General features: G+C 57.5%; 1 protein-coding gene across 1 annotated transcript in view; it reads right to left on the reverse strand.

Annotated features, from left to right (window-relative positions):
- The window catches only part of CRHR2 (corticotropin releasing hormone receptor 2), a 30,559-nt gene extending 14,274 nt beyond the window's left edge, over positions 1-16,285 (reverse strand). The window contains exons 1-3 of the mRNA XM_081102611.1: positions 16,162-16,285; positions 10,568-10,661; positions 4,677-4,802 (exon numbers count right to left, since the gene is read on the reverse strand). Of these exons, the coding sequence (XP_080958737.1) occupies positions 4,677-4,802; positions 10,568-10,661; positions 16,162-16,248 (307 nt within the window). The 5' untranslated portion in view covers positions 16,249-16,285. The remainder of the gene's footprint in view (positions 1-4,676; positions 4,803-10,567; positions 10,662-16,161) is intronic.
- Positions 16,286-27,814: the final 11,529 nt, after the last annotated feature.

Here is a 27,814-nt window from a genome sequence, read left to right on the forward strand (position 1 = left end):
CTCCTCACGCTTACCCACTGCCCACTGGCAAACTCCTATCTTCTAAACCCCAGCTCAAATGCCATCTCCTGGAGGCTCCTTTAACATCTGAGATATTGATACTCTCTTCTCTTTTTAAAAACACCTCCTCTATGCCTTCCAGTCCTTAAAACATGGGCTTTCACACTCTATAGCCCTTGAACCACAGCAAGACATCCATGTCATATCACACACACACACACACACACACACACACACACACACACACACACCCTGCATTACTGAATTCAGCTCCACAAAGTGAAATTTATCTTAACGACAGCCATATTTTTCTTTATATTCTATTCCAATGAATTCTGTTTATTTTATGTAAAAATGCTGGTCGTGACCCCACTAAATTGACTTCATAATCCACTGTTGTGTTACAACCTGTTGTGTGAGCATTTGCCTTGATTCACTGCACATCATCTCACTGGACTCGATCCTACTCTTTGCTACTGAAGTGGAGCTCCCTGGGGACAGACCAGTAGGCACAGACAGACTGTATTGGAGTCATCGGATCCCTCTCAGGGGACTGTGTCGAATTGACTCAGGTCGGCCGAAACCTTGGGAAGCAGAGTCTGGGATGTGGGATGTGGTAGCAGGAGGGGGTTTCCCTCAGAAGCCCAGGCATGCCTGGGAATGAGGTTCTGTCTCATTGGGTACCAGGGGACTGGCAGACAGATGTCCCCAGCTCTTCAGGGGAGCTGGCTAATGAGGATTCTGAGCCCTCAGGCACAGCCTGGGACAGGAGAGCGACAGACAGGGAAGAGTCTCCTCTGGGAACCGCAGGAAGATGGGCACGGAAAGTCCTAAGACAGGTGGCCAGGCCAGAATCTTGGGGATGGATGCAGGGAGGTGGATGTCTGTTACCACAGCAACACAGGTGCCCCTGCCAAAGATCGATGCCGATGGTGTGCAGTGTGGCCCGCCAGGGGCATTAGGGTCTGAATGATGTGGGCAGGGTGTTCTCCTCCAGGGCTCTGTGGCTGGGAAGCCTGGACCCGCTCCCCAGCATCGTGCTAAGACTCTGCACCACAGTGGCCCTGGCCTGTTGAAAGGGCTCTTCTCCTTTCAGATGCTGACACTGTAAAAGGAGCGCCTGGTTCAGGCGACACCTGAGTGGTCCAGGCGCCCGGCTGGGAAAAGATGGGGGCCTATATTCAAGCTGTGGTTTTGTCTCTGGCTGGCTAAGTCCCTGCCTTCTTGGCCGCAGTTTCCCCTCTCAGAAGCAGTAAGGCAAATTTCTTCTCCAGGATGGTATTGGCATCACAGGTGGGTCAAGTATTTGTGGTGGGGGCCTTCTCAAGAATCTAAGAGCCAGTAGTAACCATGAGTCACGGTGATAATCCCAAACATCCCTACATCACTTTCAAGGGTCCACTAGGTTGGCACTGCTACCTCTGTTATTCTAACCGGCAAAGCATAGGAGATAGGCCATAGAAGACAGGGACAATTTTCGTGGTAGTTATGGGGACAGAGTGCAAGAGGCAGGTTGGGCATGGGCAGTGAGAAGGACTGTGGTGGAGGGTCGGTAATGTGGTCATTGTATAATGACAAGGAGGAAGGTGGGAAGGACCAGAAGCAACACTTACTGAAGGAATGAGGTCACTGGGCAGGACAGGAATGTTCAGCACCACGGACAGCGGAGCAAACCCATTCCTCGCTATCTATGCAGGTGCCCCTACCTTGGAGAGACCCTAGAACCCAGCACTCTCATCCTGCCTTCAACCCATGGCCCTGGGCCCAGCCCAAGAAGGCTACACGAATTCATGTCCCTCCTGAAGACCAAGCGTCAGCCCTAGATCCTCCAGATGCTCTCAGGCCTGCTCCAGCCCACCTGAGGGTTCAATTGCTACCTCTCCTAGTGCATGCTGGTCGGGATTTCCCGGCTAGCCTAAGGAGGCAAGGTCTAGGTCACCCTCTCCTCTGGTCCTTTCCGAAGGGCGACATAGAGCTGAGTACACAGGGGCTCAGGATGGACCGAGGTGATGCTGTTGCCTAGGTGACTGGGTAGCCTTGAATGAGGATGAGAGGCTTGGAGTGGGCCAAGGGGACAGTCTGCCACCCAGGCCTCACCAAGCTGCATGGCAAATGCAGAAGCTGCAGTCACACACGCGGGGAGCATTTGGGTCTCATGCGCATGTCACAGGTAGGTTGAGCCCTGTTTCCAGAACTGCTGACACTGCGAGTCCAACCCCACCTGGGGTAGGGGTGTCCGGCTATAATAGCAAACTTGTGGCCAGTATCCTCCAGATTCAGGGCAAGAAATCCTTGACTGTCCCCAGGAAAGCACGTTGGAAACAGAGCCAGCAGGTGTCTCCTTGGGAATTTAAGAGGGGGAGGCAACTTGTCCCTTACTGGTCTAAAGGGGCCCAAAGAGGGAGAGTGACATGTCCGGGATCCCCAGCAATGAACAGGCAGAACTAGATCTCTCTCCCCTGGGACACACTTTCTCATGGGAGACCCTGGAGCTGGCGTTTCTGGAAGCAAGAGGCTCTCTCTTGCTACACCAGGTCCCAGAAGGCGCAGTCAGATGTGCCCTCTGCCATGCCTATCTGGGATCCTTCTTGAGGCTCCCCCCTGCACCAGGCCTGTCTTTGAGAATTGTGACATCCCCATTGCATCAAGGCCCAACCTCACCCTCTCCATGAAGCCTTCCAGGAATGCTGCAGGCCCACCAAGCCCCCCCTTCCAGTCCCTGACTGCTGATTTGTGCGAGTCTGGTCTTTAAGCTGCCTGGGCCGCCTGAGGGCTGAGCTCGGCCTTTCCTATCATCTCTGTCCCCCCAGAGCCTAAGAGGAGATTCCTGCACAGCAGGCTGACCCAGTGCAAAGACCAACCCCTCTGGCTGGAGACCATTCAGCTGATGTGTTCCCATGTGAACACTATCCATGCTTCAGCATGTGTCTAGAATGGGGTTCTGGGAAGTGGGGACCCAGCCTCTCCATGGGGTTGGGTTAGGTGGAGTGTCCCTTTGTCCCCTGTTCTGGGAGATGCCTCCCAGTACAGATGGGGCCAGCCATTCCCAACAGGGCCTGAGGTCTAGGAGGCTGAGGCTGAGCTGGGCAATTCCTCAGGAGGGAAGTGGACCTTGTCCAGGAGGAGGCAGCTGCCCTTTGTAGCTGTGAGGACCACAGGGACACGTGGGAGGAGGGCCCAAGCACGGCACTCCAGGCTGGTTGGGGAGGACAGGGGACAGCCCAGGCTGGGTTAGGAACCAGAGCACAACTTCCCCAGCCCCCGTCCACAGGCTATGGGTTGAGATGCTTTATCACCCCCTTAGCCCTTAGTCTCCTGGCCCAGGCTGAATCAGGGACCCCGAGTTCCATGGCCACACCCCACCCAGCTTGCAGAATCCTAAAAACACAGTTCTATAATCTCAGGACTGAAGGAGCACGGGCGTCATTCCTGCTGCTCGCACACCTCCTGGGGCGGAGACCTCATTTCCAGCAGGGAGTTCTGTTTTAACTCTGGAGAGAAAGCATGGCCTCCGACGATGCAGGGATCCTCCTGAGCGGCCCCACTGTCTCCACCATCCCCTTCCATTAGGGGCTCCTCTGCTGCTGGGCTCCTTGGGCCCAGGAGAGCCCTCCACTGGAGCAGGTGCCGGCAGGGGAGTGTGCTTAGCTCAGACGCAGGCACTGCTGTCTTGCCCTCTAACCCTCTCTCTCTAAGAGCTCAGATGTACTAGTGTGTGTGTGTGTGTGTGTGTGTGTGTGTGTGTGTGTACACGCGTGCTTGAGAGGGGTGGGCGAGCGGTGCCGCGGTTCAGACAGATGCTCAGAGAGAGGTTGCTATGATGTTTCCAGCACGGGGATTCAGACACCCTTCTCCCTCCCAGAAGGCTCCCTGCGGGTGGGGTAGGGCTGGAGATGTGAGTGGCCTTCAGGGGGACCACTGATTGCTGCTCTGGCTCCTGCCTGGCTCCATTAGACCATGCACGGGGCACGGGCTCAGGCAGCCCCCCACTCCCAGGGCCGGTACTGAACGAGCCCACCTGGGTGCTGGGCGGCTCCACAGCCTCCAGCCAGGAGGCAGGTGGGCACGGGCTGTCCCCCGGGAGGCGGGGGTGGTCCTGACGCCTGGGGCGCTGGAGGAAAGCACCCCACGGCCTCTGACTCAGCTCCGAGGGTCAGTCTGGAGACACGGGGTAGGAAGAGGCAGCGCCCCACTCTGGCCCCGAAGCTTCCGTGCCCGGCTGCTCTCCCAACACAGGCGCTGGGCTTGCCCTCCCCTCTCTGGGAGTGAAGAGTGACACCCACTCACCCGGGGGTTGGGGACTCGGCGCAGCAACCCCCTCCCTGCGGGGGGGGGGGCATTGATTAAACAAAGAGAAGCTGTAATGGGGAGCCTCATGCACCCAGTGTAGATAACCTGGAAGAGGGGTTCACCCTCAAAAGGGAGGAAGTGTGTTCTTCTCCCTTTCTGGGCTCTCGCCGCTCGGCGCGCGGGAGTCGTGGGCAGATCACTGCCTCGCTGAGGTCTGACCACAGCGGGGCACAAGGAGCGTCCCCAACATTATGAGGGTCCTCATCGCCAGCGGGCTGACGGTGCCCTGGCCCTCGGCACGTCCCTGGTTCAGGGGGGCCCCCTCCACTCCCTAAGCAGCCCTCCCGGCAGGCCGTGCAGAACGCGGCAGAGGGTCCGACACTCACGCGTGGTGTTGTACTTGATGCCATTGAAGTGCTCGGGGCACGGCCTCTCCACCAGGGCTCCGGCGGCGCTGCGGGGCCAGCACGTCCCGATCAGGTCCAAGGTCGCGTTGCAGTAGGAGTGGGGACCTGGCGACGGAGAGAGCGGAGCGGGCTCAGAGAGGTGGTCGGGGCGAGGGCGCCGCGGGAGGCAGGGCTCCAGGCGCTCAGAGAGCTCAGGGAAGAAGCCCGCGCCCACCGGGTCGGCTCGCCTCCCGCCTACCCTCGGGGTCCAGGGCCAGCGCCCAGCCGTCCGGGAACAGCTCTCCGTCCAGCGCCAGGCTGCAGTTGGCTTCCAGCAGACTGGGGAGCAGCGCCGCGACCATCGCGCCCACCGCCAGCCGCGCGCAGAGACGGAGTGTGAGTGCGCGCTCGGCGTGGCTGCGGGGCCCGGGCCCAGAGAACCGGGTTTGGGTCCTGCCCGCCCAGCCCCGACCTGCGGGTGCTGCTCCCGATCTCCCGGAGCCGCCCAGTCGGGACTTAACGGAGAGGAGCGGGAAGCGCACTGAACTGCGGGCCCACCGGTTCGGTCGCGTCCAATGGCCGCGTCAGGGGGCGGGGCCGGGCGGCTCCTCCAGCCCCGACCCACGGGCCAGGCGGGAGTCCGCGTTCTGTGATCCCGCCGTGGTCCAGAGGAGGGCGGTGGGGATGGAGAGCGTGGGCCGGGGGTGGCGGAATGCCCCGTCCGTCCGCCCCTCCGGAGGATCACAGCCGCCGGGGTGCAGCCTGCCTAAAGGAGCGCTACCTCCCTGGGGGAGTAGCAGGGAGGGGGTGGGAGTCCACGTGCAGATCTGCGTTCCAGAAAAGCTCCCCGTGGCCTCTGGGAAGGAAGTCGATTGGAGGGGCTTCAAGGGAAGGAGGGAGGCCACCGAAAAGTCTGGTGAGAACGAGGTGCCTGAATGGGTGAAGGACCAGCTGCAGGAGCTGGGATGGCCGGGGATTTCCCAGGAGAACCAGCCCTGGGGAGGAGGGCCTGGAGAGAGAGGAGGCGGTGGCCAGGTCTGGGGAGAAATTGTCTGAAATTAAGTGGAGCACTTCAAACACCAGGGTCTGAGGACGCCCGGGGCTCCTGAGAGAATAGTCTCTTCCTCCTGGCGGGGGGCATGCGGCAGGGCCACCTGGGAGTGGTCTGTGTGTGTGTGTGTGTGTGTGTGTGAGTGTGGAGAGCAGGCCCCACAGCAGGTGTGGAGCAGCTAAAACCCCTTCTGTGGCATTTGCTCTGGCCCCATCAGGACCACCTGCTCTGTAATCTGTGCGCCCACCGTTGAGCCCTCTGCTCAACCAAAGGCCATTCTGCATCTTGACTGGCCAGCTGGGGCCAGAGCACAGGGCCACAGACCCAAGGTCCCCTGGTTTCTGGAATGCAGGGCCATTTCTCTTGGATCTTATTATAGGCACAGCTGTCTGTTATTCTAGGAGTGACAGAGAAAACTGAAAAGGTAGCAGCTTTGGAACAAACTGATTGTACATCTCACTTCAGTATTTGCAAATAGGTAAACGGGGAAAAATTGTCAAAGTGAAAACTTCCTTCAATTAGGTTACATCCAACTACAAATAAATAAGGCGTGGGCCTTTGTGCTAGCTAAGGAAGCAAAGGTCATGGGAGGCCCTGGGATGGAGGCCAGGGGGGAGGTATTTGGGACAGTGTGTGCCCCCAGGCTGGTGCGACAGGTTGCAAATAAGTTCAGGGAAGTGTGACAGGTGCCGGGAAGACACCTGTGTGTCATGGGCAGCCCTGGGTGAGGCAGGTGCCACTGGCGCACCTCGGTGTCAGCTGCAGTGGCGGTGACCAGTTCCAGGCAGGCAAGCTCAGACACACATCTTGGTTTTCCGGTCATAGCCTAATGCCAGGCGTCAAACAGGCGTGCAGAGCACAGTGGAAATACACACGGCGCCACATGCAGTCACGTGTCTTCACAGTGTCACACACATTCTCTCATTCACCCCGCCACCCATCCAATGTCAGCTGGAAAACAGGATGTAAGGGGCCAGTCTGTCTTTGCATCTCTTGGGGGCTGTGCGTGGCCAGACTGAAAGGCCCGGGTGTGCACGGCTGGGACACAGTTGTGGGGTTCACTGGGAGTTACAGTGTGGCGGCTGCTGAGGGCACAGAGGCTCAGGAGAGTCCAGGAGCTGCCCGGCTCCTGCCCTGTGACACTGGGGACAGTGCCCCTAAGCCAGGCACATCCTCCCCACTCCAGCCCACCCACCCCACCTGGGCACAGGGGAGGTGGCCTGGTGGTTTCATGTGGAACCATGGGACCAGGAAAGGCCCCTCTGCAAACTTCTCATTTGTAGCTGGGCAAGGGGAAGCCCAGAGGAGGAAAAGGAATTCCCCCTTCAGTCCCTCCCACACCATCTTCATCACCGCAGAAGCCAGACTGGGCTCCTGGGCATGTCACTCCTCACAAGAGTGGCTCCCGATGGCCCTCAGGAGGAGCCGGCTCTCTGGCCCTGCAAAGGACATTCTTCCTGGTCCTTTACCTGCATCCTCTCCCTCCTGCTTAACTTGAGATGCCTTTTGGGGCAGCTTGTCATTCACTGGAGCCACTCTATACCTCTGCACCTTTGCATGTGCTGTTCCCTCTGCTAGGAACGCCTTCACAGCTCTTTACTCCAGTTTGCCTAGCTCCGTGGTTGGCAAACCGCGGCTCGTGAGCCACATGCGGCTCTTTGGCCCCTTGAGTGTGGCTCTTCCACAAAATACCATGTGCGGGCACACACATACAGTGCGATTGAAACTTCATGGCCCATGCGCAGAAGTCGGTATTTTGTGGAAGAGCCGGTATTTTGTGGAAGAGCCACACTCAAGGGGCCAAAGAGCCGCATGTGGCTCACGAGCCGCGGTTTGCCGAGCCGCAGTTTGCCGACCACTGGGATGTCCATTCGTCCTTCCAACCATCAGCTTAGCTCTTTGTCTTGTCTGGGCTGGGTGGCCTTCCTCGGTGCCCGCATCTGCTAGGAGCTGGTCTATGCCACAGCGAGGTTGTTGGTTTTTCTACAGTTTCCTCTCCCAGCCTGTGACTCCCTGAGGGCAGGGCTGGTCACGCTCACTAACTAGCCTAGCGTCCACCCGAATGCTGCAGGCCTGTGCTCAGAGCCATTGCTGACAGAAGGGCTGCCTGGTCTCCTGGCCAAGGCTCTCTTCCCATTCGACTAGCCCTGGTGTGTGTGTGTGTGTGTGTGTGTGTGTGTGTGTGTGTGTGTGATTGAGGAGTTATTTCAAGGGATCCCTGAATTCATTGGACACATGTATTCCCTCTGGACAGAATAAATAATATGTCTTACAGCAGTGGTTCTCAACCTTCCTAATGCCGCAATCCTTAATACAGTTCCTCATGTTGTGGTGACCCCCAATTTCATTGTTACAAATTGAACATAATTAAAGCATAGTGATCAATCACAAAAACAATATGTAGTTATATATGTGTTTTCCGACGGTCTTAGGCGACCCCTGTGAAAGGGTCGTTCGATCCCCAAAGGGGTCGCGACCCACAGGTTGGGAACCGCTGCCTTAAAACATATACCTCCGTGATGAATAAAACAAATATTCCATGCAAAGCCTGCAGTCTCTCGTGATTATGTGTGTTTTCCCTTTACTTGGACCTCAGTTAGGGGCTTACGGTGTAATTGACCATAGCCTTTGGTTCATGACCCCTTGTCACCAGTAGCCCACACATGGCCTAACTTTATTTTATTTGTCTTTCCTTTCATGGAAGTTTGTGTGTAGCAATAAGTATAATGACTCTGCCACTCAATCTGAAACTAGATCATTGCCAATCACTAGCCTATTTATCTATCTGTGCACTCTCAATATTGCCTTGATCAATTTGCACTTAGCTTTTTCAGGATGATCACGTGTGTGTGTGTGTCTGAACAATAGATTGTTTGGTTTCACCTGTTTTTGAACTTTATGCATTTTCTCAATCAGTGAACCCTAAAAAGGAGAGTACTGCCCTGGATGAATTGTTCCTGAAGTCCAAGGGCATCCTAGCAGCACGGATGGTCCTCTCAGGGGCACAGCTAACGAAGGCTAATGCGTCCCCACTCGGCTGCTAGGCAGCATGGCGTGCCGGAAGAATGTGTAATGGCAGGGGGAAGTGTTCACCCTGTGCTGTAAGAGGCAAAAGCAGGTTACAAAGCTGTGGACGCAGGGTCCTCCCAGTGTTATCAAAACAAGAACAAAACTGAGAAAACATGAGGTTCTAGGGATTGATAAACTGCTGGGGCTCGTAAATATTATGAATATTCCTGGGTTGAGGGACAAGGAGCACTTATTGTCTTCTTCCTTGATTTTTAAAAATATTTTTTCCCAAAGTTGTGGTGTGTGTGTGTGTGTGTGTGTGTGTGTGTGTAATATGTGTGATATCAGTTTAAAAACAGATAAATGATACTACAAATGAGGCAGGAGAGGCCTTGTTTTTGGAAAAATTGGGACCCTCCTCACCAGGAGGGGATGGGGAACCAGTTTTCAGGGCCAAAAGGAAGGTGGGGGGTCTGTGCTGAAGGGGAGTGGGGAGCAGGGAGAAGTCAGTGGGGCCACGAATGAACCAGCATCACCTCTAGAGCAGAGAGCTCTGAAGAGGTTAAGGTGGGCCCTCCTGGGGGGCGGGGCTCTATTTCCTGCCCGATGTGGCCCCTGCTGGGTGTGTCCACAATCTCTCATTCAATCTGCTCAGTGAGCCTCTGAGGTTAATACAGACCCGTTTATCACGGACGAGGAAACGGAGGCTCGGAAGGTGTTTTGGGTTGAATTGTGTCCCTCAAAATCCATATATTGAAGTCCTAACCCCCAATTCCTCAGAAGGCGGCCTTATTTGGAGACAGGTCCCTAGGACTAGGATGGTCCCTGATCCAAAACGACGCTGTCCTTTTAGGGAGAGGCGATTAGGACACAGACCCCCAGAGGGAAGATCAAGGGAAGGCACAGGGAGAAGACGGCCGGCCATCCACAGGCCAACGAGAGAGGCCCAGAAGAACCTACCCTGCCAGCGTCTGATCTGGGACTTCTGCCTCCAGAATCGTGAGGAAATGAATCTCTGCCGTTTAAGCCCCTCGGCCTGTGGTGTCTTACTGCAGCCCTAGCAAGTGAGCGCAGGCGGGCCGGGGCGGTTTGGGGGGAGGAGCTGGTGCCAGACAATGTCGGACCCTAATGCCTGAGCTCTTGAGCCCACGCTGTGAGGAGGGCAGGCGACAAGCTGTCATCCTCCATGCCCCACTCAGGCTGCATTCGGCCCTGGGTCTCCCTGTTGACCAGCACGTTTACCTCCAGGGGCCGAGGGCACCCCCAGCCCCCTCCTCCCCGACTGCTTCAGTGGGTGCAGATCTGAGAAGGCCGGGACCTGGGGGGTGGGCCCTGGGCCTCTCCCGAGCCTGTGGCTGACCCTGACTCCGACCGGCCACCGGAAATCTCCGAGGGGTCAGAGCTCAGGCACCCGCTGCCGCTTTGAAGGTCCCTACAAGGAGGCGACACTTGGAGTCGCTGTGACCAGAGAATAGATTTTACACCTTCCGCTGGCCTTGCCCGAGTTTAAAGCAGAGCGTCAGGCCCTCCTCAGGCTCCTGAATGCAGCTCCTGCCACTCCCTTGGGGTGCAGATGCTGGGAGCTGGGAGCTGGGAGCTGGGAGCTGGAGGGCGACTCACAGCCAAGCCCTCATCACCAGGGAAGAGCCTGAGCCCCAAGTAGGAAGGGCCTGTCCAAGGACAGAGACAAGCTGGGCCTGGAAGCTGGAGGCTGCCCCTGTCCAGCACCCACCCAGGATAGGCTGGCCCGGGAGAGCCTCTTCCTTCCACGGGCCCGGGACCCACCCTCATCCTGGGGTCTGCCGTGCGGTGCCCACAGGGGCATGTGTACCTGAGAGGTTGGCGAGCGTGGTGGCGGGGTGGCAGTGCTGCTCCAGCAGTGCCCACAGGCGCTGGTCTCCAGGCGCCTGGCGTGACCCGGCTGCCTAAGAGATAGGAGGGACCAGGGTCAGAGGCCAGGCCTAGTGAGCGATTGACAGCACATGTCTGTCCCCTGCCCTGTTCCGTCCGTCATTCATCCCTTACCTCTGAGGTACAGAGGGGGAAACTGAGGTGGGACATGCCCGAGGCCAACCAGCAGGATAGCAGCCTGGCTGGGTCTGGAACCCTGTCCTCAGAAGTGGCCGGTGCAGCTTGACCCCTGAGGCAGGAACCTTCTCTGTCCATCCTTCAGCCCCAGAGGTTTCCTCCTCAGGGTGGGATGCACCCCTGTGACGGGGCCAGAGAGCCAGGTGGAGGCCCACTAGCAGTTCACTCACCCAACAAGTACTTGTAGGATGCCTACTATGTGTCAGGCCCTGGCTTGGGGACCCAGTGGGTATACTTGGGTAGTCTCAGGCCAGATAGGGATTCCCTAGATTTAGAAGGTACAGAGGGGAGCGGGGGAGAGTGGGTGATTTCACACTGTCACACCGGTAAACAGGCAGTTACAAAATGTGTTAGGTTTAATACATGGGAGAGACACCTAACCAAGGGAGGCTTCCTGGAAGAGGTGCCATTTTGGAGCCAACCAGAGGATGAGTAGGGGAAAAGGAAGGACCACTGTGTGAGTTCGAGCACTCACCAGAGAACAGATGAGGTTGTTGCAACAATGGCAGCCCAATTCAAAAGATAAAAACCACCCAGGATCCTATCACCTAGAAAAGTCCTGAGAGTGGGTGCTGGGAGGGATAAAGTAGGTGTGTTATCTCTGCTTCAGGGGACCATCTTCTGGTGGGAAGGATGGATGGGTGACCAACTTGTTACAGCATCTATAATTTGCTACGGAAGAAGGGGGTAGTGTCATGAAGGTGTTCATGTTGATGTGGGCTTTGAAGGTTGAGTAGGAGTTTGCCCAACTGATCAGGGCTGTGCCAGGAAGGGCATCCTGGGTAGAGAGCACAGCATGTGCAAAGGCTGAGAGGCTGTGAAAATTCAGGACCTGAGACTGACCGAAAGCAATGCGCTCTCAAATACGAATCCTTGTCCCCCATTCTTCCCAAGACCACCACTTTTCCTGCTCTGTGGCCAGCACCCCTCCCAACCCTGACATTCCTGATTCTACGATTCCAGAAGCCACTGCCCCACCAGTGGATAGCCCTTCCCCTTCCCCCTGCCTGTCAGATGTTTGCTCCCTGACAGCTGGGTCAATGTTTATCCCGGGATGTCCCCAGGGCCAGGATCCCATAGCCCTCAAACACCACATTCCCTACTTGGGGCTCCGTCTATTTCCTGTGCTGGGGCTGGAGGCCGCACGCTCAGCCTCCCCAGGCTGGCCTGGAACTCCTAACTAATGATCCCACCTAGTCAGATGGGAGAGCACTGTCCCCTGTCCCCCTCCAGGGTCATCTGTACTGATTAGCTCTTGGCTGTCCCAGGGGCAAAGAGCTGCTTCCACCCGCACCCCTGTCCCCAGCCCAGAGCCTGGCACATAGCAGGTGCTCAGTAAATGCTGGCTGGCCAGCTGGATGGATGGCGTCAGCCAGGTGGAGCTGCGTCCTCACCCCCAGTTCTGGGAGCTCAGGTTCTGGGCTCTTCCTGCTTGTCAGGGTTCCTTTTCCCTGAATCTTCACTTAGAGGCCAGCGGGCCCTGCTCCCTGTGCCTGGAACTGGATGCCCTCACCTTAGAGGAGGGCAGGGGAGAGGCCCTGGCAGGGCAAGGACGCAGCGAGCCAGAGCCAAGACACCAGCTGCTCTTCCTCCACCCTGGGCCCTGTCCAGGCTGAACCTGTGCCCCAGGGGCCAGGCAGGCCCCAAAGGTGCCACCGCCCTGGAGCCAGGGGGTCTGGCCGAGCCTAATGCTCCCCTCTGGCCTGGCGACAAAGTTCCGTCTAAATTTAGCCCCTGGTCTAAGCCTGGGAGATTTACAGGACCACAGGTCCTGCAGCCAGAGTGCCAATAACCAGAGGGGAAGGGGGTGAGCCCCTCCTGCCGCCTCCTTCCCTGCCCAAGGTCAGAGCGGACTCCTCTCCGAGGGAGAGTTTCCCTTCATTCACTGCTTTCCTTGAGCCTGGGCTAGAGGCAGAGGAGGAAGAAATTCAGGCTCTGCTCCCCTCTCCAAGGAGGGAGGAGGGAGGAGGGAGGAGGGAGGAGGGAGGAGGAGTTGGAGAGGAGAGAATGGGAGGAGAGGAGGGCAGCGAAAGGGGGAAATGGGGGGAGGGGGGAGGAGGAGAGGAGGCAGCAGCCTGGGCCCAGAGCAGGCAAGGGGCCGGCCGCAGTAGGCAGCATTGGGCTGAGGCTGCCTGCGACAGAAGGTGAGGGATGGGGAGTCATGTGAAGGAGGCAGCTCATTATTTCCAGAGCCACTGGGCAGGCTTTCTGGAAGGGGAAACCTTAGCTATTCGGTTCTAATTATCAGGTGCTGGACACTGAGGGCGGTAACCAAAGCCCTCCCACCCCCAGCCTGTTCCTGGAGGTCCCTTTTCCCACGATGCCCACTCTCCCTTCCCATTCTTATTCAGCCTCCAACTGGCCTGCAGAAACCAGGCCTCCCCTCCTTGTGTGTTCTGTGATCTCCGAAAGCCTGCAGCTCCCTCTGTCCCGGGCCTGTCTCCCCTGACCTGTGCCAAGCCCTGGGCCCTGCACACAGGTGTCGAGTGTGCGGGGAGAGGACAGGGGAAGGAAGGAGGAAATACCTGGACCCAAAACAGGGAGAGGGAGCTGGCCAGCAGGAGGCCCTATAACAGGACTCCAGGTCTGGAATCATCTCCTTGCTTATCGACTCATCTAATGTCCAGTTTGCCGAAAAGTCACCCTTTTCTGAATTGTTTTGTCATTTGAATGCCCCAACAGTAACTCAGCATTAAAATTAAACCACAGTAAAAGGAAAGTTTTGTTAAGTGAAGGGAATCTGCAGTGGGGCTATCTGGTTTGAATCCTGGCCCTGCCACTTGCCAGTCCAGTGTCCTTGGGCTCATGATCTGGCCTCAGCTTACTCATCTGTAAAATGGGGATGATGGTGGTCTTATCTCCGGGGGCTGCTGTGAAGTTTACAGGAGATACTGTGTGCCAGTGCTGCTAACAGTGCCGAGCACATGGCTGCTAAATAGAACCAACACAATCAGCTTATTGAATAATCTATCCTTCGGTGGAAATGACATCTTAAAAAAATCCAAATTTTGAATAAAACGACATTAGACAAACAGCAGAGGACTCCTAAGCATGGTTAAAATGAGATAAAGTAGGAAATGACAGCTAAGAGGATACAGAATAGTTCCGTAACTCTGCAAATCTGAGACTTACTAGGAATGCAAAATTAAGTAGGCAGTGCCCTCAGACAAATTGCTTTTTAAAAAACACTTAAACATCAACAAAATAGCAAAAACAGAGAGGGAAAATTAGCTGGCCAGGTTAGAAAACACTCAGAAAGTGGCCGAATGTTTGGGAAACCATTAGATGAATTGGCTTCTGGCCCCTGAGGTTCCCGCCTGCAGACCCTGGGAGTGAGTGTGTGCGGGGCCTGGCCTTGCCTGGTGAGGGCGGGTCGGGCTTCTGACTTCTCTCTTGGCTGAGCCTTGATGGCTCCCACAGAAGCGCTGTCCTGAGCCCCTGGGGAGGGGAAGCATCTTGTGTCAAAGGTCAGAGGGGCTGGACTCAGCCAAGAGGGGCTGGCAGACTTCAGAGGCAAGTCACTCGAGAGGGTCAGATCCAGGGCATAGGAACGCAGCAGCCGTGCTCATTGGCCTCCCTGAACCTCCATTTCCGGCTGGAAAGAACAGGCCCCACCTTCCCGTGTTTTAGTAAAGCCCAGGGCACAGGGCCAGGGGCACCAGGAGCACAGCTGCCTCTCAGAGCAGCTTCCCGAAGGCCTCACTCAGAGGGCCCCCCCCGGCCCCCCCCCCCGGGCGCCAGGGTCAGGTTGGGCTCCTTGGGCCTCCTGCCATGTGGGCTGGGCCAGGGCCCTCCCCACTCAACCACTCGTCTAGCTCCCTGCCCCTGAGATAGAAATCAGAGCCCGCCGGTACCCCCACCACCTCCTGCAGCTCACGCCTCCTCTTCTTAGGGTGCGGGCTCCACGGACGTCCCGCTGTCTGCTTTCCCCCAGGATCTCCCCTTGGCCACCTGCCCTCCTGCCCACCTCCCACTGCACCTCCCAGTCCCCTCGGAGGCTCTCATTCCCCAGGGCACTTTGTTTGTCATTCAAATGACCAGAGTTTGTAATACACACTTTTCTTCCCACCAGTGTCTCCTTCTAGCTCTCACCCGCACAGGGCAGGAGGCACGTGCTGGGGTTTCTGCCCCTGTGCCCGCGGGGCGCCTCCCACCCCGCCGCCCGCTCCTGTTCTCATGTCACAAAGAGCAGGAATCTCCGCTCATTTGGACGAGGACCCAGAAATAAATCCATCACCACGAAGGCCAGAGGGAGGAAGCCGAGCGGTGGGGCCGGGAGACCAGGGTTCAGTTCCTCTCTAGCTGGTTATATCCCGAGTAACTTGGCACTGACACCCTCAGCATGGTGCCCGCCCTTCTCTACCCGAGCAGACCCGCCGGAGGGCAGGGCCCCGTGCCTTCGGCTTGATCTCTAGCGCCTGGCACAACACCACAGCTGCATTTATGGGGTGCGTGCTCCGTGCCCCGCAGGTACTCAGCGCTTTACTAGCAGTATCTCTGCGGCTCCCCACGGCAGCCCTGCTCAGTAAGTACTGGCCCCGTCCTCAGGAAACTGAGGCTTGGAAAATTCCAGTCACCTGCCCAAGGTCACAAGTTAAGCAGCAGAGAAGGGACTTGCATCCGTCTGCGGGCAAAGGGCTTTGCCAGTCGCTGGCTGCTCAGCCACTAGCTGATGTGCCTGTTGGATGAATGACTCCTCTGTGTCCGTAAGGGCACAAAGAGGCCAGGGAATGGTCCCCAGGCTGGTCTGTGCGGGACCAGGATGGGACCAGCCCCCTGACTTCCAGCCGGCTCAGTGCCCCGCAGAGCGTGCCTCCCGGGTCCCCGTGGCCCTCTGAGCCCTGGAAATGGGGTGGCTCTTTATGAAAAGTGTGGCCGGGGACAGGTCGCCCTCCCTCCCTGAGCCTCCGTGTCCGTATTTGTAAAGTGAGGGGAGGGTGAGAGAGCGGCCCCTCCTGCCACCATCATGGGCCGCTGCGGAGCAGGCCCTCCCCGCCTCCCTGGACTTCTTAGCTGCTCTCCATCCTCACCCCCTCCGCCTGCAGAAGCTGCCTCCGGCCAGAGGGCACCCACAGGGGAGGGGACAGGATGGACTTGAGGAGGGGCACGTGGGGACACTAGGAGGTCAGCAGGCTGCCCCATCCTCGCTGCTGTTAGTTTCAACTCGGCCCACCCCCCTCACCCACACAAGGACCCTCAGCCCCAACGCGCCACCAAGCCCAGAGCCCCCTTCACAGGCCCAGGAACGGAGACCCCCACCCCCCTAGTCAGGACGGCACGGAGCTCCAGCTCCCGGCGCCCCCACCCTGAGACACGACTCCTGCTCCCCCCACTTACTTTGAGCAGAGGCAGGAGGAGGCAGAGCAGGCAGAGGAGAGGGTGTGGGCTGTGGAGGAGGCCCGAGGGCCCCTCGGGACCCCCCATGCCCTGTGATTAGGGACAGGAGCGCACCTCCCAGCTCAGATGTCCCGCCCTGCCTGCCTTTTTTCCAGAGCTAGTGGGACCGCCTTCCCCACCCAGCAAGGAGGAGGCCACCGGGGTGAGGCCCTGGGCTCGAGGTATTCTTCGCCCCCCCCCATCCCCACAGAGCAGTGACACCGCCCACAGCCCCCCCTCCAGGTTATTTATAGCGGGTGCTGGGCAGCTGCTTCTCCCCTGGCAGCCAAGGACCAGACTTCCTGGAGCTGCAGAGAAGGGGTTAATGCCTTTGCCCAGGCTGCAGCCACCCGTCCCTCCCCCCCACCTCCAACCCCCAGAGAGGGATTGAGAAGAGGAGGGGGCCTGGCTGTGGCTTCCCAGCCCGGGCTCATATTCGGGCTCATATTCCAATTGTCCGGGAAGCCTTGTCAGGAGCCAGTGCCTGCTGGGACATGGGGAAGTTGAATGTGAAAGCGGATGAAAGAATCTCACTATATCAATGATGACCTGGGCCGTGCACTGTGGGTGGGTAAGAGAATGTTCGTAGGAAACACACCCAGGGTTAAATGTGTACTTAGGGGCACCAGGTTTCCAACTGCCTTTTAAATGGCTCAGAAATACGGACACACACACATAGATACATACACACACACACACACACACACACACAGAGAAAAATGAAACAGTCAACAGGTAACGGGTATCTGGGTATACTTTGCATCATTCTCCCAACTTTCCTGTAAATGGGAAATAAAATGCTAAAAAGCAATGAAAAACTCCAAAACAACAAGGACAGCAAATGCAGCCATGGCAGGACCCACCTGGGGATTCTGAGGGCACAGGTTGGGCAGCGGGCACTGGTGTGTTTCAGTGGGTTGCCCGTGTGTGTGTGTGTGTGTGTGTGTGTGTGTGTGTGAACAGGTCCAACCCGGGGTGGGTCAGGCTCAGGAGGTAAGGCCTGTCTGGGAGCCACAGCAGCCTCGGGACCTGTTCTGACCGGTGGGCTGGTGCAGGGTTTAAAGGCTTAGCAGTCGTCAGGCTCTGAGCGAAAGCATCTGAGGAATGTGATTAGTGGGGCCCCAAGCTTTCCCAGGAGGTGCACAAGGTGGGCCCAGCCCTGGAGGACTCAGCCAAGTTCAAGAAACTCTGATACTGTGTCCACTCTGGTATCCCTGGCCTCAGGTCCTCTTCCTCTCTGCCCCTTCCTTCAGGCAGCCTTCCCTGATTGCTCCCACAACCCCCTCCCCTGAAATCTCACAGGCCTGGGTCTTGGCCCCTGGCATTTGCCTGATGTGGACAAGTCTCTGAATGCCTTTTGGAGGGAGATGGTCTCTAACCAGCTTGGGCAGAGCCTGGCTCTCTCCCTCCTCTTTTACCTCTTCTCCCTCCTCCTCTGTTGCAGGCAGCCTCGTCCCAAGGGTGCAGGAGACTCTATAAGAAAAGCGGAGGAAGAATCAACCTCAAGGCCAACCTCTGAGTGTGGGAGAGTGCCAGCAACGGGGAGGGGTATGGAACCCCGAGACCTGGGCATGAGTCGCTGTGATGGGGGGTTGAGAGATAGTACAGGCGCGGGGGCAGCTCAGGGCAGGGATGGAGGGGACTGTGGGGTGGTGTGCTGCCGGAGCACCTTGAAGGATTTGAACGAGGGAGGAGGGAGGCCTTGACTCAAGGTGGAGCGTCAGGGTGGACGGAGGCAGGAGCTGGGGCGTGCAGGCTGGCTCAGCCACTGGCCGGAGGGGAACTCCAGGTGTCGCCAACGCCCGGGCCCTATGTTGTCAGGGAGGCTGGGCCTTCGCCTGCATCTCACTTCTGGGGACTGCTTTTCCTTCTCCCCTGCCAGTCTCTCCCGGGAACACTTCCTCCCAAACCACAGCAGGTGTCTCCTCATCTCAGCCCCGGGAACCTGCCTACGGAGCCTGGAAGGGCAGGGAAGCCTGGACTTGAACCTTCTAAATGTATCGGGTTAAAGACAAACAACAGCAGCAAACCCTGAGCCCCCTGGGTGTGCCTCGGAGGACTGTGGCTGGTGGAAGAGACCCTTCCCGCAGCTGTGAGCTGGCAGGCTGACAGGAACTGCTATCTAGAACCTTCTGTTCGTGGGGGCCTCCCCTGGGGCTGATGGGAGCCTCTTCGTTTTTGAAAATGCCTTCATGGCTATTGTGGCTATGAAAGACGAACTCAGCGAGGTCTAGAAGGCAGGTGGGTGGTTTGCTTCGTAAAGAGGTGGGTCTCGTAGATGTAGCTTGGCGTCTGCGATGGAGAAGGTGCGAGGGCTTGGGTCTGGGCCGGGGGCAGGCCAGGCCCGAGGCAGAGGGGCGGCGGAGGGGCTCTCCTGGGGTGTGGCTGGTCAGTGGACATCAGCGAGGGGCCTGCACAGCGGCAGGGTCACGGCGTGAGGGGAGGTGCTGTGCGTGCGGGTGAAGGGTGGGCGGGGGTGGGCAGCTGCCGGAGGTGGGAGGGGGGACTGGCCATCTCTTAGTTTGGTCCAGAATGGTTCTGTCCTGAGAAAGGCTCTGTCCTCTATCTAGTGTTTCTCAACAATTTTTGCCATGATCACCTCCTCCCTCCCAAGGAGCCTTTTTAGAATTTCCCCGATAGCCCCCATGAAACTTTAACACCACAGGGAACTGCACGCCGGGGTCTGTGGTTCTGTGGAGCCACAAACCATGGGGACATCCAAGTTTGCTCTGCTCCTCAAGCCCCACCTTTTGCCCCCTTGAGGGTCACGCTCTCCTCCAAACGTGGTTTGCCTGGTAGTGGGCCACCCATGGTGCAGGCGGCCAGGCTGGGTAAGTGAGAGGGCCTCCCCTTAGTGGCCAGAGTTGATTGGTACCGAGATGACCGGCTGATCTGAAAGGACTCAGTCAGAGTCCCCCCCTGGGAGTTTTAACTTGGCATCACAGAAAAGACAAGTCCCACGTCTTGGAGACGGTGAGAGATGCCACGTGTGGAAGCCACATGGCCGTGCGGTGAGCCGAGCAGAGGGAAGAGCTGAGGGAATGAGCTGCTGCATTCCAGCGAGGAGCAGGGGAGACGGGGGAGAAAGTGCCAGGGGCCTCCCAGGCCCTGGGGACGCCCACGTGCCTCTGCCCAGCCAGCGGGAGGTGTGTCTCTGCCGCTCACTCCCCTAGGAATTCTGACCCAGTGCGAAGGGACCAGGAATTGAACAGAGTAGAATTTGGAATAAAAAGTGACCAGGGACATGGAAAGGTGACCAGGGGCCTGTCCCCATGTCTGGGAACCAGGACGATTGAGGAGAGTCCAGACTTTCTGTACATCTAATGGCTGGGCAGCCGGGTCATTGTAGGTAAAAAGGAACGGGTAGTTCTGGAGGACTGCCCGCCGCCCGCCACCCTCCCCCCCCCCCATGAAACTTTAATACCACAGTACACTGTGGGGTTCGTAGGGACACTTGGGTTCCCTGTGTCTCTGAGCAAGGAGGGACGGGGCTGGTTGTTTCTGGAAGGCTTGCTCGAACAGCAAGGTGGTCATGGTTTGGAGACACAAGTCTGGAGTTAAGGAGAGAGCAGAGTGGGCCGGTACAGCAGCCCAGGCAAGAGATGAGGGGGTACCTCATCAGAGGGAGACACATTGCTATAGGCGACCAATGGCTGAAAGGCTGGGGTACTGTGCACGTGGCTTTAGGAGTTAGTTCAGGCGGGCGTTGCTACTTCCTGTTGTGCTGAGGAAGCATGTCATGGTGGAGTGTGCTCACACCATTGCAACAGCCACAGCACTGAGACATACTTCCTGAGCTCTACTACAGTACCTCAGTCCAGAGTGGGGTCCATCCTGTCCTGCAGGGCCACCACACTGGCCCGTCTCTCATCTGGGGCTGAGAGTGCTGGTACCAGGGCTGTAACAGATGAGTTTGCCTGGGTCCAGCCCCCTCCCCCGAGCTTATGGCCAGGTGACATCTTGTCCCCCAGGTGTGTGAGGCCATCTCCTTATTTTAGATGTGGTCACACTGATTTAGTCTCGGGCGACAGTGTATGCATTGGCGATGCCATTGCAGACCACAGTGTTAGAGCATCGTTGGAAGGACAGCCATTGACTGTGCTCATCGTGTATTTTTGTTTGCTGCGGCTTCTGTGGGATGTTGCTTTGATCTCTCCCTCTCTTGTTTTCTCCTGCAAAATCCGGGACCAGGGCGGCCAGGTCCAAGTAGGAGTTATGATCACCTCTCGTCACTCATCTCTGAAGAAAACCAAGTCATCGTGTCTGATTGATAGGGATGAAGTCAGCTCTGGAGGAGGTTTTACCTGCTTGTGAAGTTTGTGTTGGGGAACAGCTATGGGACTTGTCTTTTCTGGGTTAGTTCGGGCTCCAAGGGGCCCTGGGGCCTGGCTCCGGGTTTCACAGCTGTCCTCCTGTCCCCTGTGCGGCCACCGTGGGCTGCCAGCCTCTGCTCCTCCCCAGGGAAGGGGTCCCCTCTGTGGGCCTCCCGCTGCTCCGTGCCCGTGGCCCCTGTGATGCAGTCTCACTCCCTTCACCTTTCCCCCAATTCCCGTCACTGTAAAGTGAAGTCACAGCCCCTCCCGTGGAGGAACAGGGTAGGGATCAAGTGAGGACAGGTGTCATCAACCACTTCCCAGAAATGCTGTTTTGTGTCTTCGAGTTCAGTCAACAAACATTGAGGACCCACTGTGTGCAAGACCCTGCACAAGGCATGGCCATGGGTGCCTAGAACGGAGTAAGTCCCTGCACAGCTCATGGTCTCAGTTCCAGCTGGAGACTTAGAGGCCGAAGCTGCACGAACAGCAAGCCTTCGGGTTAATTCAGGGGCACCTGGCTCGCCAGCACATTCAAGCCCCCAGTCATGGAGGGCGAGGATTGCTAGGGCACCTGCTTTCGGGTCAGATCAGGACAAAGTGCAGGAATCAGCCGGTCAGGCTCCTGCAGAGTCTCCGGGTTTGGGAGAGAAGCGCCAGCAGGAGGCTGTGCTCTGGGGCCAGCCGTTCACAGAGCAGTTCTCCTCAGCAGCGTCACCCCTGTGGGTCAGCTGGTGCTCGGTCCTTCCCTGGTCCCTCCTGTGGGCCCAGCCCTGTGTCCGCTCACCCCGGGGAGGACAGGAAGAGGCGGCCCAGGCTGGTCCTGGCTCCATTCTCCGGGGGGATGACTCCCCCAAAGTGAGGGAACACCCAGGCTGGGGGTGACGAGGAGGATGGACGGCTATGGGGGCTGGGACTGTCTGTGAGGAAGAGATGGAACCCAAGGACGGAGACAACGGGATGCTGGAGGGAAGGAGGGAAAGAGTCATTCTTGTTGCCTTGTGTTAGGAAGGTCATCGCTGCTCTTAGAGGAAACGTGTGTGTTGGGGACATGAAACTCTCACACCCAACCCTTAACCTCTGACCTCCACGCAGTGGGCTGTGAGAGAACCTGGCTCTGTGATAACAGCAGCTCGTGTGTATAAAGCCTCGTACCCGGCTTGGCAGGATTCCGATCCCTTTCAGGCACCGTGGGGACTTACATACTCCGCACAGACCTCACTGCTCTCTGTGTTTTAGGGCTGAAGGAACCAAAGCTCAGGGAGGTTAGGGTCTGGGCCCAAGGTCACAGAGCCAATAACCAGCCACCCAGGAGTCGAACCCAAGCAGTGTGAGTCTGAAGCACTGTGCTGGGGTGTCTGGCTGCAGAGAGGACCCCGCAAGCTCTGCAGGTCCTTACAAATACCCTCTTGTTCCCCAGGATTTGCTGTGAAACGAGACTATTAGCTCTACCCCCGCTCAACTCTGCCACGGAATCTCAGAGCCCACCTGGGCACCAACCGTCCACCCCTTTGGCCGTTCTTACCGGGAGGCTGCTTGTGAAGGGAGAGTTGAACTTTCACACAAAAGCTTTTCATTTCCCTTAAGAAAGACAGTGCTCTCAGACTGAGCCATTGATTCGGATAATTGGAGGTAGGAGGTATGTATCTGTGCGGAGAAATGCATGGGCCGCACAGGCTGCTAATGCTCCCTTTGGCAGGTGTATAGAATATTGACAGAGGAAATTCAAATGGTGCTGCACTTATTCGCTGGGCTGCTTGGGAAAAGGGAGACTGGTTTTGGAACAGAGCATAAATACCATCACAGGTGTCCTCAAATACTGATTCTGTGCAGGGTCCTCTATACTATAGGGTGCACGTAGTAGGGGCGCAGGTCGAAGCGGAACTGCCTGTCGGCATTGCATCTGATGCATTCTAGCGCCGTGACCCTGGGAACATGCCAGTGACTTCGGCTCTCTGGGTCACAATTCCTTTTCCAAAGTGTTTTTCGTGAGGTTGTTTACACAAATGTCATACCATACAGATGCTCGTTCGCTTAACAGTATGTTTTAGCGACCTCTCAATGTCAGCACGTTTGTGCTATGTGTCATTTATGTGTGTAGTCCATGTGTGTCATCTGCGCTTTGGCCAAAATGTGGCATAACATACCACGGCTGGCGGCAGCCCGTGTGGCACGCTGCTCCTGTTAGCGGGGACGTGCACACCCCCAGTCGCAGTGACTGACAAGGCCTCTGTGTGCAGCGTGGGCAAGCATTTCCCTGGTGCAGACTCAGCAGGGGGCTTGCTGAACTGGAGGAAACGGACCTTTTGTATTTTAAGGAGGCTGCTAGCCCCCCTGCCCTCCGGCCCCTGGGACCCAGTATGTCCTTCCTCCGTCTGCAGCAGTTCTGGTGGATCTTCCCTTGGCCAATCTGGTGAACCACAGCCTGGCTTTCATTTGTGCGTCCCCGATTGCTCACGAGGCTGAACGTATTTCCATAGACACCACGGAAGGAGGAGAGTGATGGCTCTGGGAAGACTGATCCTGGACTGGTCCAGGAGCGATGCCCCCGGGGACCCGGGTGGGTGGTGCAGGATGAGGAGGGCGTCCGACACGGAGAACAGTAGCGTCACCCAGCCAACCAGACACAGGTCTGAACCTAAGGCCTCCTCAGCGCCTGGGGTCCCTCTAACTGAATGTCCCTCACTCTCAGAACTGTCATTATCTGAACCTGGGAGCTTGAGTGGCGAGGATTATAGCCTTTTGGCTGCAATATGTTTGAGTTGTCTATTGTTGCATAACAAATTACCCCAAACTTAACGTTAAAACAACAGCACTCCCTGACTTGCTCGTGTTCTGTGATTTGGGGAAGGCTCAATGGTGCAGTCATGAGTTGTCTGATGAGGCTGGAGCATTCAAGAAGGGTTCTTCATTCACAGGCCTGGAGCCTGGGCTGGGCTGGCTGAACCAGCTGGGGCCTGTGTGTGTGTGGTGGTGGTGGCGGGGGGCACAGATATCTCTCTGGGGCCCCTCCAAACAGCATGGCTCAGCCCTGCCCAGGAGCCCCTGTGGGCATGTGGCTGCCCACATAGGCAGAGTTGGGACCAGGAGCAACTACGGGCTGCCTCTAGCCAAAGTAGGGGTCCCGCCAATTGGGAAAAGAATGGTGGGTTTGTGGAGAAGGAAGAGATATTGCCCTGACCTCACAGCCCAACTCATTGTCCCGCTCTCCCCTTCAAAGCCCTGCTCACATTTGGGCTCCTTGGAGAAGGCCGATGAGACAGCCAGAGGTTAGGAAGCATTGCACACACACAGTCGTGAGCTGAATGCTTGTGTCCCCCCGACCCCCTCAATTAATACGTCAAAGTCCTCACCCCCATGTGATGGAGTTAGGAGATGGGCCTTTGGGAGGAGCTTAGACTTGGATGAGGCTGTGAGGAGGAGGCCCTCGTCGTGGGGTTTTTGTCCTGTGTATCTGCTCCTATCACACCAAAAGCTGTGGTGCTTAATGAGATGCACACAGACTCCACAGAGCGCCCGGAGAGCCCCGGGAAAGGTTCCTCTGTTTATTTCCATTTTGGAATCTTCAGTGATTCTTGGAGCTTTTCCTTGGAAAGGCTTTCGTGGGGCAGCTTGGAGCCCACACCATGGCCACTCAGCAAACGTCAGCTGGGAAAGGCCACGTGCTTTCCACAAAAGCTCCTCATCTCCAGGCTCAGCCTCCAGGAGAAAGGGCCTGGCCAGGCAAGCCATGGGCAGACGCCCTGGCCACGTCACTTGGGCGCTCCCCTTCCCTCAGCAAGGCCCAGGATCGGCGGTGGCTCCCAACTGCCTGGAGACGAAGTCCAAACTCCTCCTCTGCTCCTGCAGCGGGGTCAGCCTGCAGGGGGGTGTCCCTCTTGGCAGGGGGCGCAGCCTGTGCAGAAGCGTGGCGGTGTGACCTGGCGTGGCCGACTGCGCTTACTGAGGATGGGGAGCAAGTCTTCCCAAGTCATCCGGGACTTCCTGTATCTCCTGCCCTGACCACGGAACTCCAGGAGCACCCCCTGCGCTAGAAGAACGAAAATACCCCTTGGAGGGGCAGTGCCCTTCTGAGGTGAGGGCCACTGGTGGGAATGTAACCGGCAGGCCCAGGCCGGGTGGGGCTGGATGCATGGGGGGGGGGGGGGGAGCGGGGATGGAGGGGTGAGAAGGATCCGAGCAGGACTGTGAGCCAGGGAAGGGGCTGTGCCTGGGTCCTGTGTCCTGCCCATGGGGCCCTCCCACTCCCAGAACAGAGCCACAGCCTATCAGCCTCCCCAGGGCTGGGCACGAGGCCTTTCCTCTCCTCTCCACCCCACTCCTTCCCCGCCTTCAAACCTACCCCCACCCCGCTACTGCTGACACTGGGTGTCAGAGAGGGCTCTGTGTGTAGGACATGCATGGCAAGCTGGCCGGAACCCTGAGCCTTTGCCAGGACAATACGGGTGCCCTGGTTCTCAGCATGGTGAGACCTCCCTCCAGGAAAGCCCACAGATGGGCAGGGTATGTCCTCATGACACCCTCGCCCGACTTCCTTCATGTATGAGGTGTCCTGGCCTGGGGTAGCCAGCCACTGGGCCAGAGCCACTGCCATTGACTGGCCTGGGGCAGAGGCCACTGGGTCCTGTCAGCTGTGGGGCTGGACCCCCGCCTCTCCCAGGCCTTCCTGGAGTCAGGACTCCTGTCCCTACTTGAGAGGTGGCCTGGCCCTTCTCCCGGAGGGACAGGCGGCAGGGGCCACCCATTCGAGACTCCCCCAGGGTTGGGCTCTTCCCCTGGTGGCTGGCTCTGCAGAAGCAGGGCTGGACTGGCACTGTGGATATGTTAGGTTGCCTAATGCAATTCCACCTTGACTTTGCATAGCCTTGCGTTTGCTTTTTAAAGTCTTGTCACATCAACCCATTCAATGCAGCACCTCTCCCCAGGGCCTGGATCAGCCAAAGCTGTGTGTGTGGGATAGGGGGTGGGGGTGGGGAGTTCAGAAGGCCACTCAGACCTGCCAGTGGGCAGCCCCCATAGATAGCCCCCACCCCAACAGAAAGATGAATGGGGGCCTCATGACCCCCATGGCCCCCCAATCCCCTCATCTGTGTGGACAGTGCAGAGGGAGACAGCCAGCGGGCATGTGCCTGGAGCGGCTTATTAGCATAACCGGGCCCACAGGCATCTTGGAGGGAGCTGGCAGCTTAGCCAGCCTGCCAGTTGGAGTCATGCAAATTGCTGAATTTGGTTTTAATTTATTTGCAGATGAACATCCCTCCCCAGAGGTGGGAGGAGGGGGAGTGCACAGTCTCGTTTTAATTATTTGGGGCGCTTTATTGACAGAGCCCTCTGAGCTGTGCGCAGACCTCGGGGCAACTGATCTCCAGTGAGGCCCCCTTCATTCTCGACTGGTCCTCACAATTACATCACAAGACATGGTCCAGGGCCCAGGCTGAGCCCCTGCCTCCCGCCCCTGCTGCAGGGCCCTCCCCTTGTCTCTGCTACTCTCTGCCTCAGGCCTTGTGAACAGAGCTTTGGTGAGAGCCCCTGAGCCCCGTCCTAGGAACTGGTGGAGGTGGCCAATGCAGAGGCGTGAGGTCCCCAGGAGCCTCTTCACACTCACCCCTCACTGGGCCTGGAGGTCAGTCCGATCCTGTCACTCCTCCCCTCCAGTGCCTGCAATGGCTCCCACCTCATGCAGAGGAAGAGCCCGGCCTCACAGCAGCCCACAAGGTTCTCCGTGCATGTGGACATACGTGCACATGTGCACACACAGTTCTACATGAAGAACACACTCACCACTCACACACATGCCTGCAGGCACATGTGTCCCCTGTGTGTGCACATACAGACCCTTGCATGAACAACACACACATCCAGATGTGTGCAGGCACCCATGTCCTGCATGCACGCACCCACAGATGCTGCGTGAACAGCTTCTCCCCGCCCCCTCACACACACACACACACACACACACACACACACACACACACACACAGTCCTGGGAACTTGCCAGGCACTCTCCCAGCTCAGGGCCTTCACTCTGGCTGTGCCCTCTGCCCAGATACCTGCTTGGCTCCCTCTCTTAGCTCTTGCCTGAACTGTCACCTCATAGAGGCCCTTCCTAGCCACACTGCAGTGGACACCGGTGTGCCCCACCCAGGCAGCTGCCCCCTTCAGCAGACATTGCCCTTGCAGAACGAGAGCTACCTCCCCTGGACCGTTTCTCTGCCTCTCCCTTTCCACTGCTGGGGCAGCCCGCAGTCACTGATGGACAGATGGACAGACGGGGGCGAAGGCATCGAGGGGGGCTGACGCCTTTCTGCCATGCACGCCCCAGAGCTCCCTGGGGACCGGCCTGCAGCCAGGATCCCGCTGACACCACATCCATTCCGCCTGCACGCCTGCCTTCCTTCCATTCACCACGTGCACGTGTCCCGAGCCAGCCCTGCTCCGGGCTGGGTGGAAGGCTCACACTATGTAGAACTGTGAAGCCCATTGCTCGCCTACATCCTTTCCGTTTCCTGCTGGTCTTCTTGCTTTATTGTTCCTAACTTTTCATCTTCTAATATACCATTTTACTCATTTTTTCCTCCCAACTTAGAAGGCAAAGTCCTACTTAAGAGACAGGGTTTTATCTGTTTTGTTCTCTCTGTTCACTGCCTGCACACAGTAGGTGCTCAGTAAACAGTGATCTAATGATCACCCACATTTTATAGACCCGGCATCTGAAAGCTCCTTCTTGCATGTTAGAGCCAGGATTCAAACCCAGGTCTGCCTGTCTGTTGACGGAGTTATGTAGATCCATAAGCCGCCTTTCTGGGCCCTTCACCCTGCGGTAACAGCACCCAGTTGGTAGGTGTGATGGCACAGCTAGCGTGGAACCCACACTCTCATGTACTTACTGTGTGGCCCTAGGCCTCAGCTCCCACCTCTATACAATGGAGACACTTTGAATCACTCGGCAATTATTTACCGAGCACCTAGCATGTGCCAGGCACTGTGCTAGGTGTTGGGGATGGACATAGTCTTGCCATTGAGGAGCATGTGGTCTAGTAGGAAAGTCTGATGTAACACAAACACTTCCAAATAAATAATTACCCGAGTATTAAATAAGCTCCTCACAGCCTTGCCTGGCTTAGGGGAGATGTGAGCTCACCTCCGCATAGGGGCCCCAGTGTGAGTTAAGTGCCTTCTCCGTTATACACCTGCCCCCTGCAGCAGCTTCTCTGCTGGGTGAGGCTTGGCACAACCTCAACACCAAAAGGTGGCCAGAGCCGGGAGATCTCTTTCCTATGGAGGCCTCGGGCACAGGCCCT

This window comes from Myotis nattereri (genome assembly GCF_964212035.1).
Source record: "Myotis nattereri genome assembly, chromosome: 11".
In the NCBI taxonomy this organism is placed as follows: domain Eukaryota; kingdom Metazoa; phylum Chordata; class Mammalia; order Chiroptera; family Vespertilionidae; genus Myotis; species Myotis nattereri.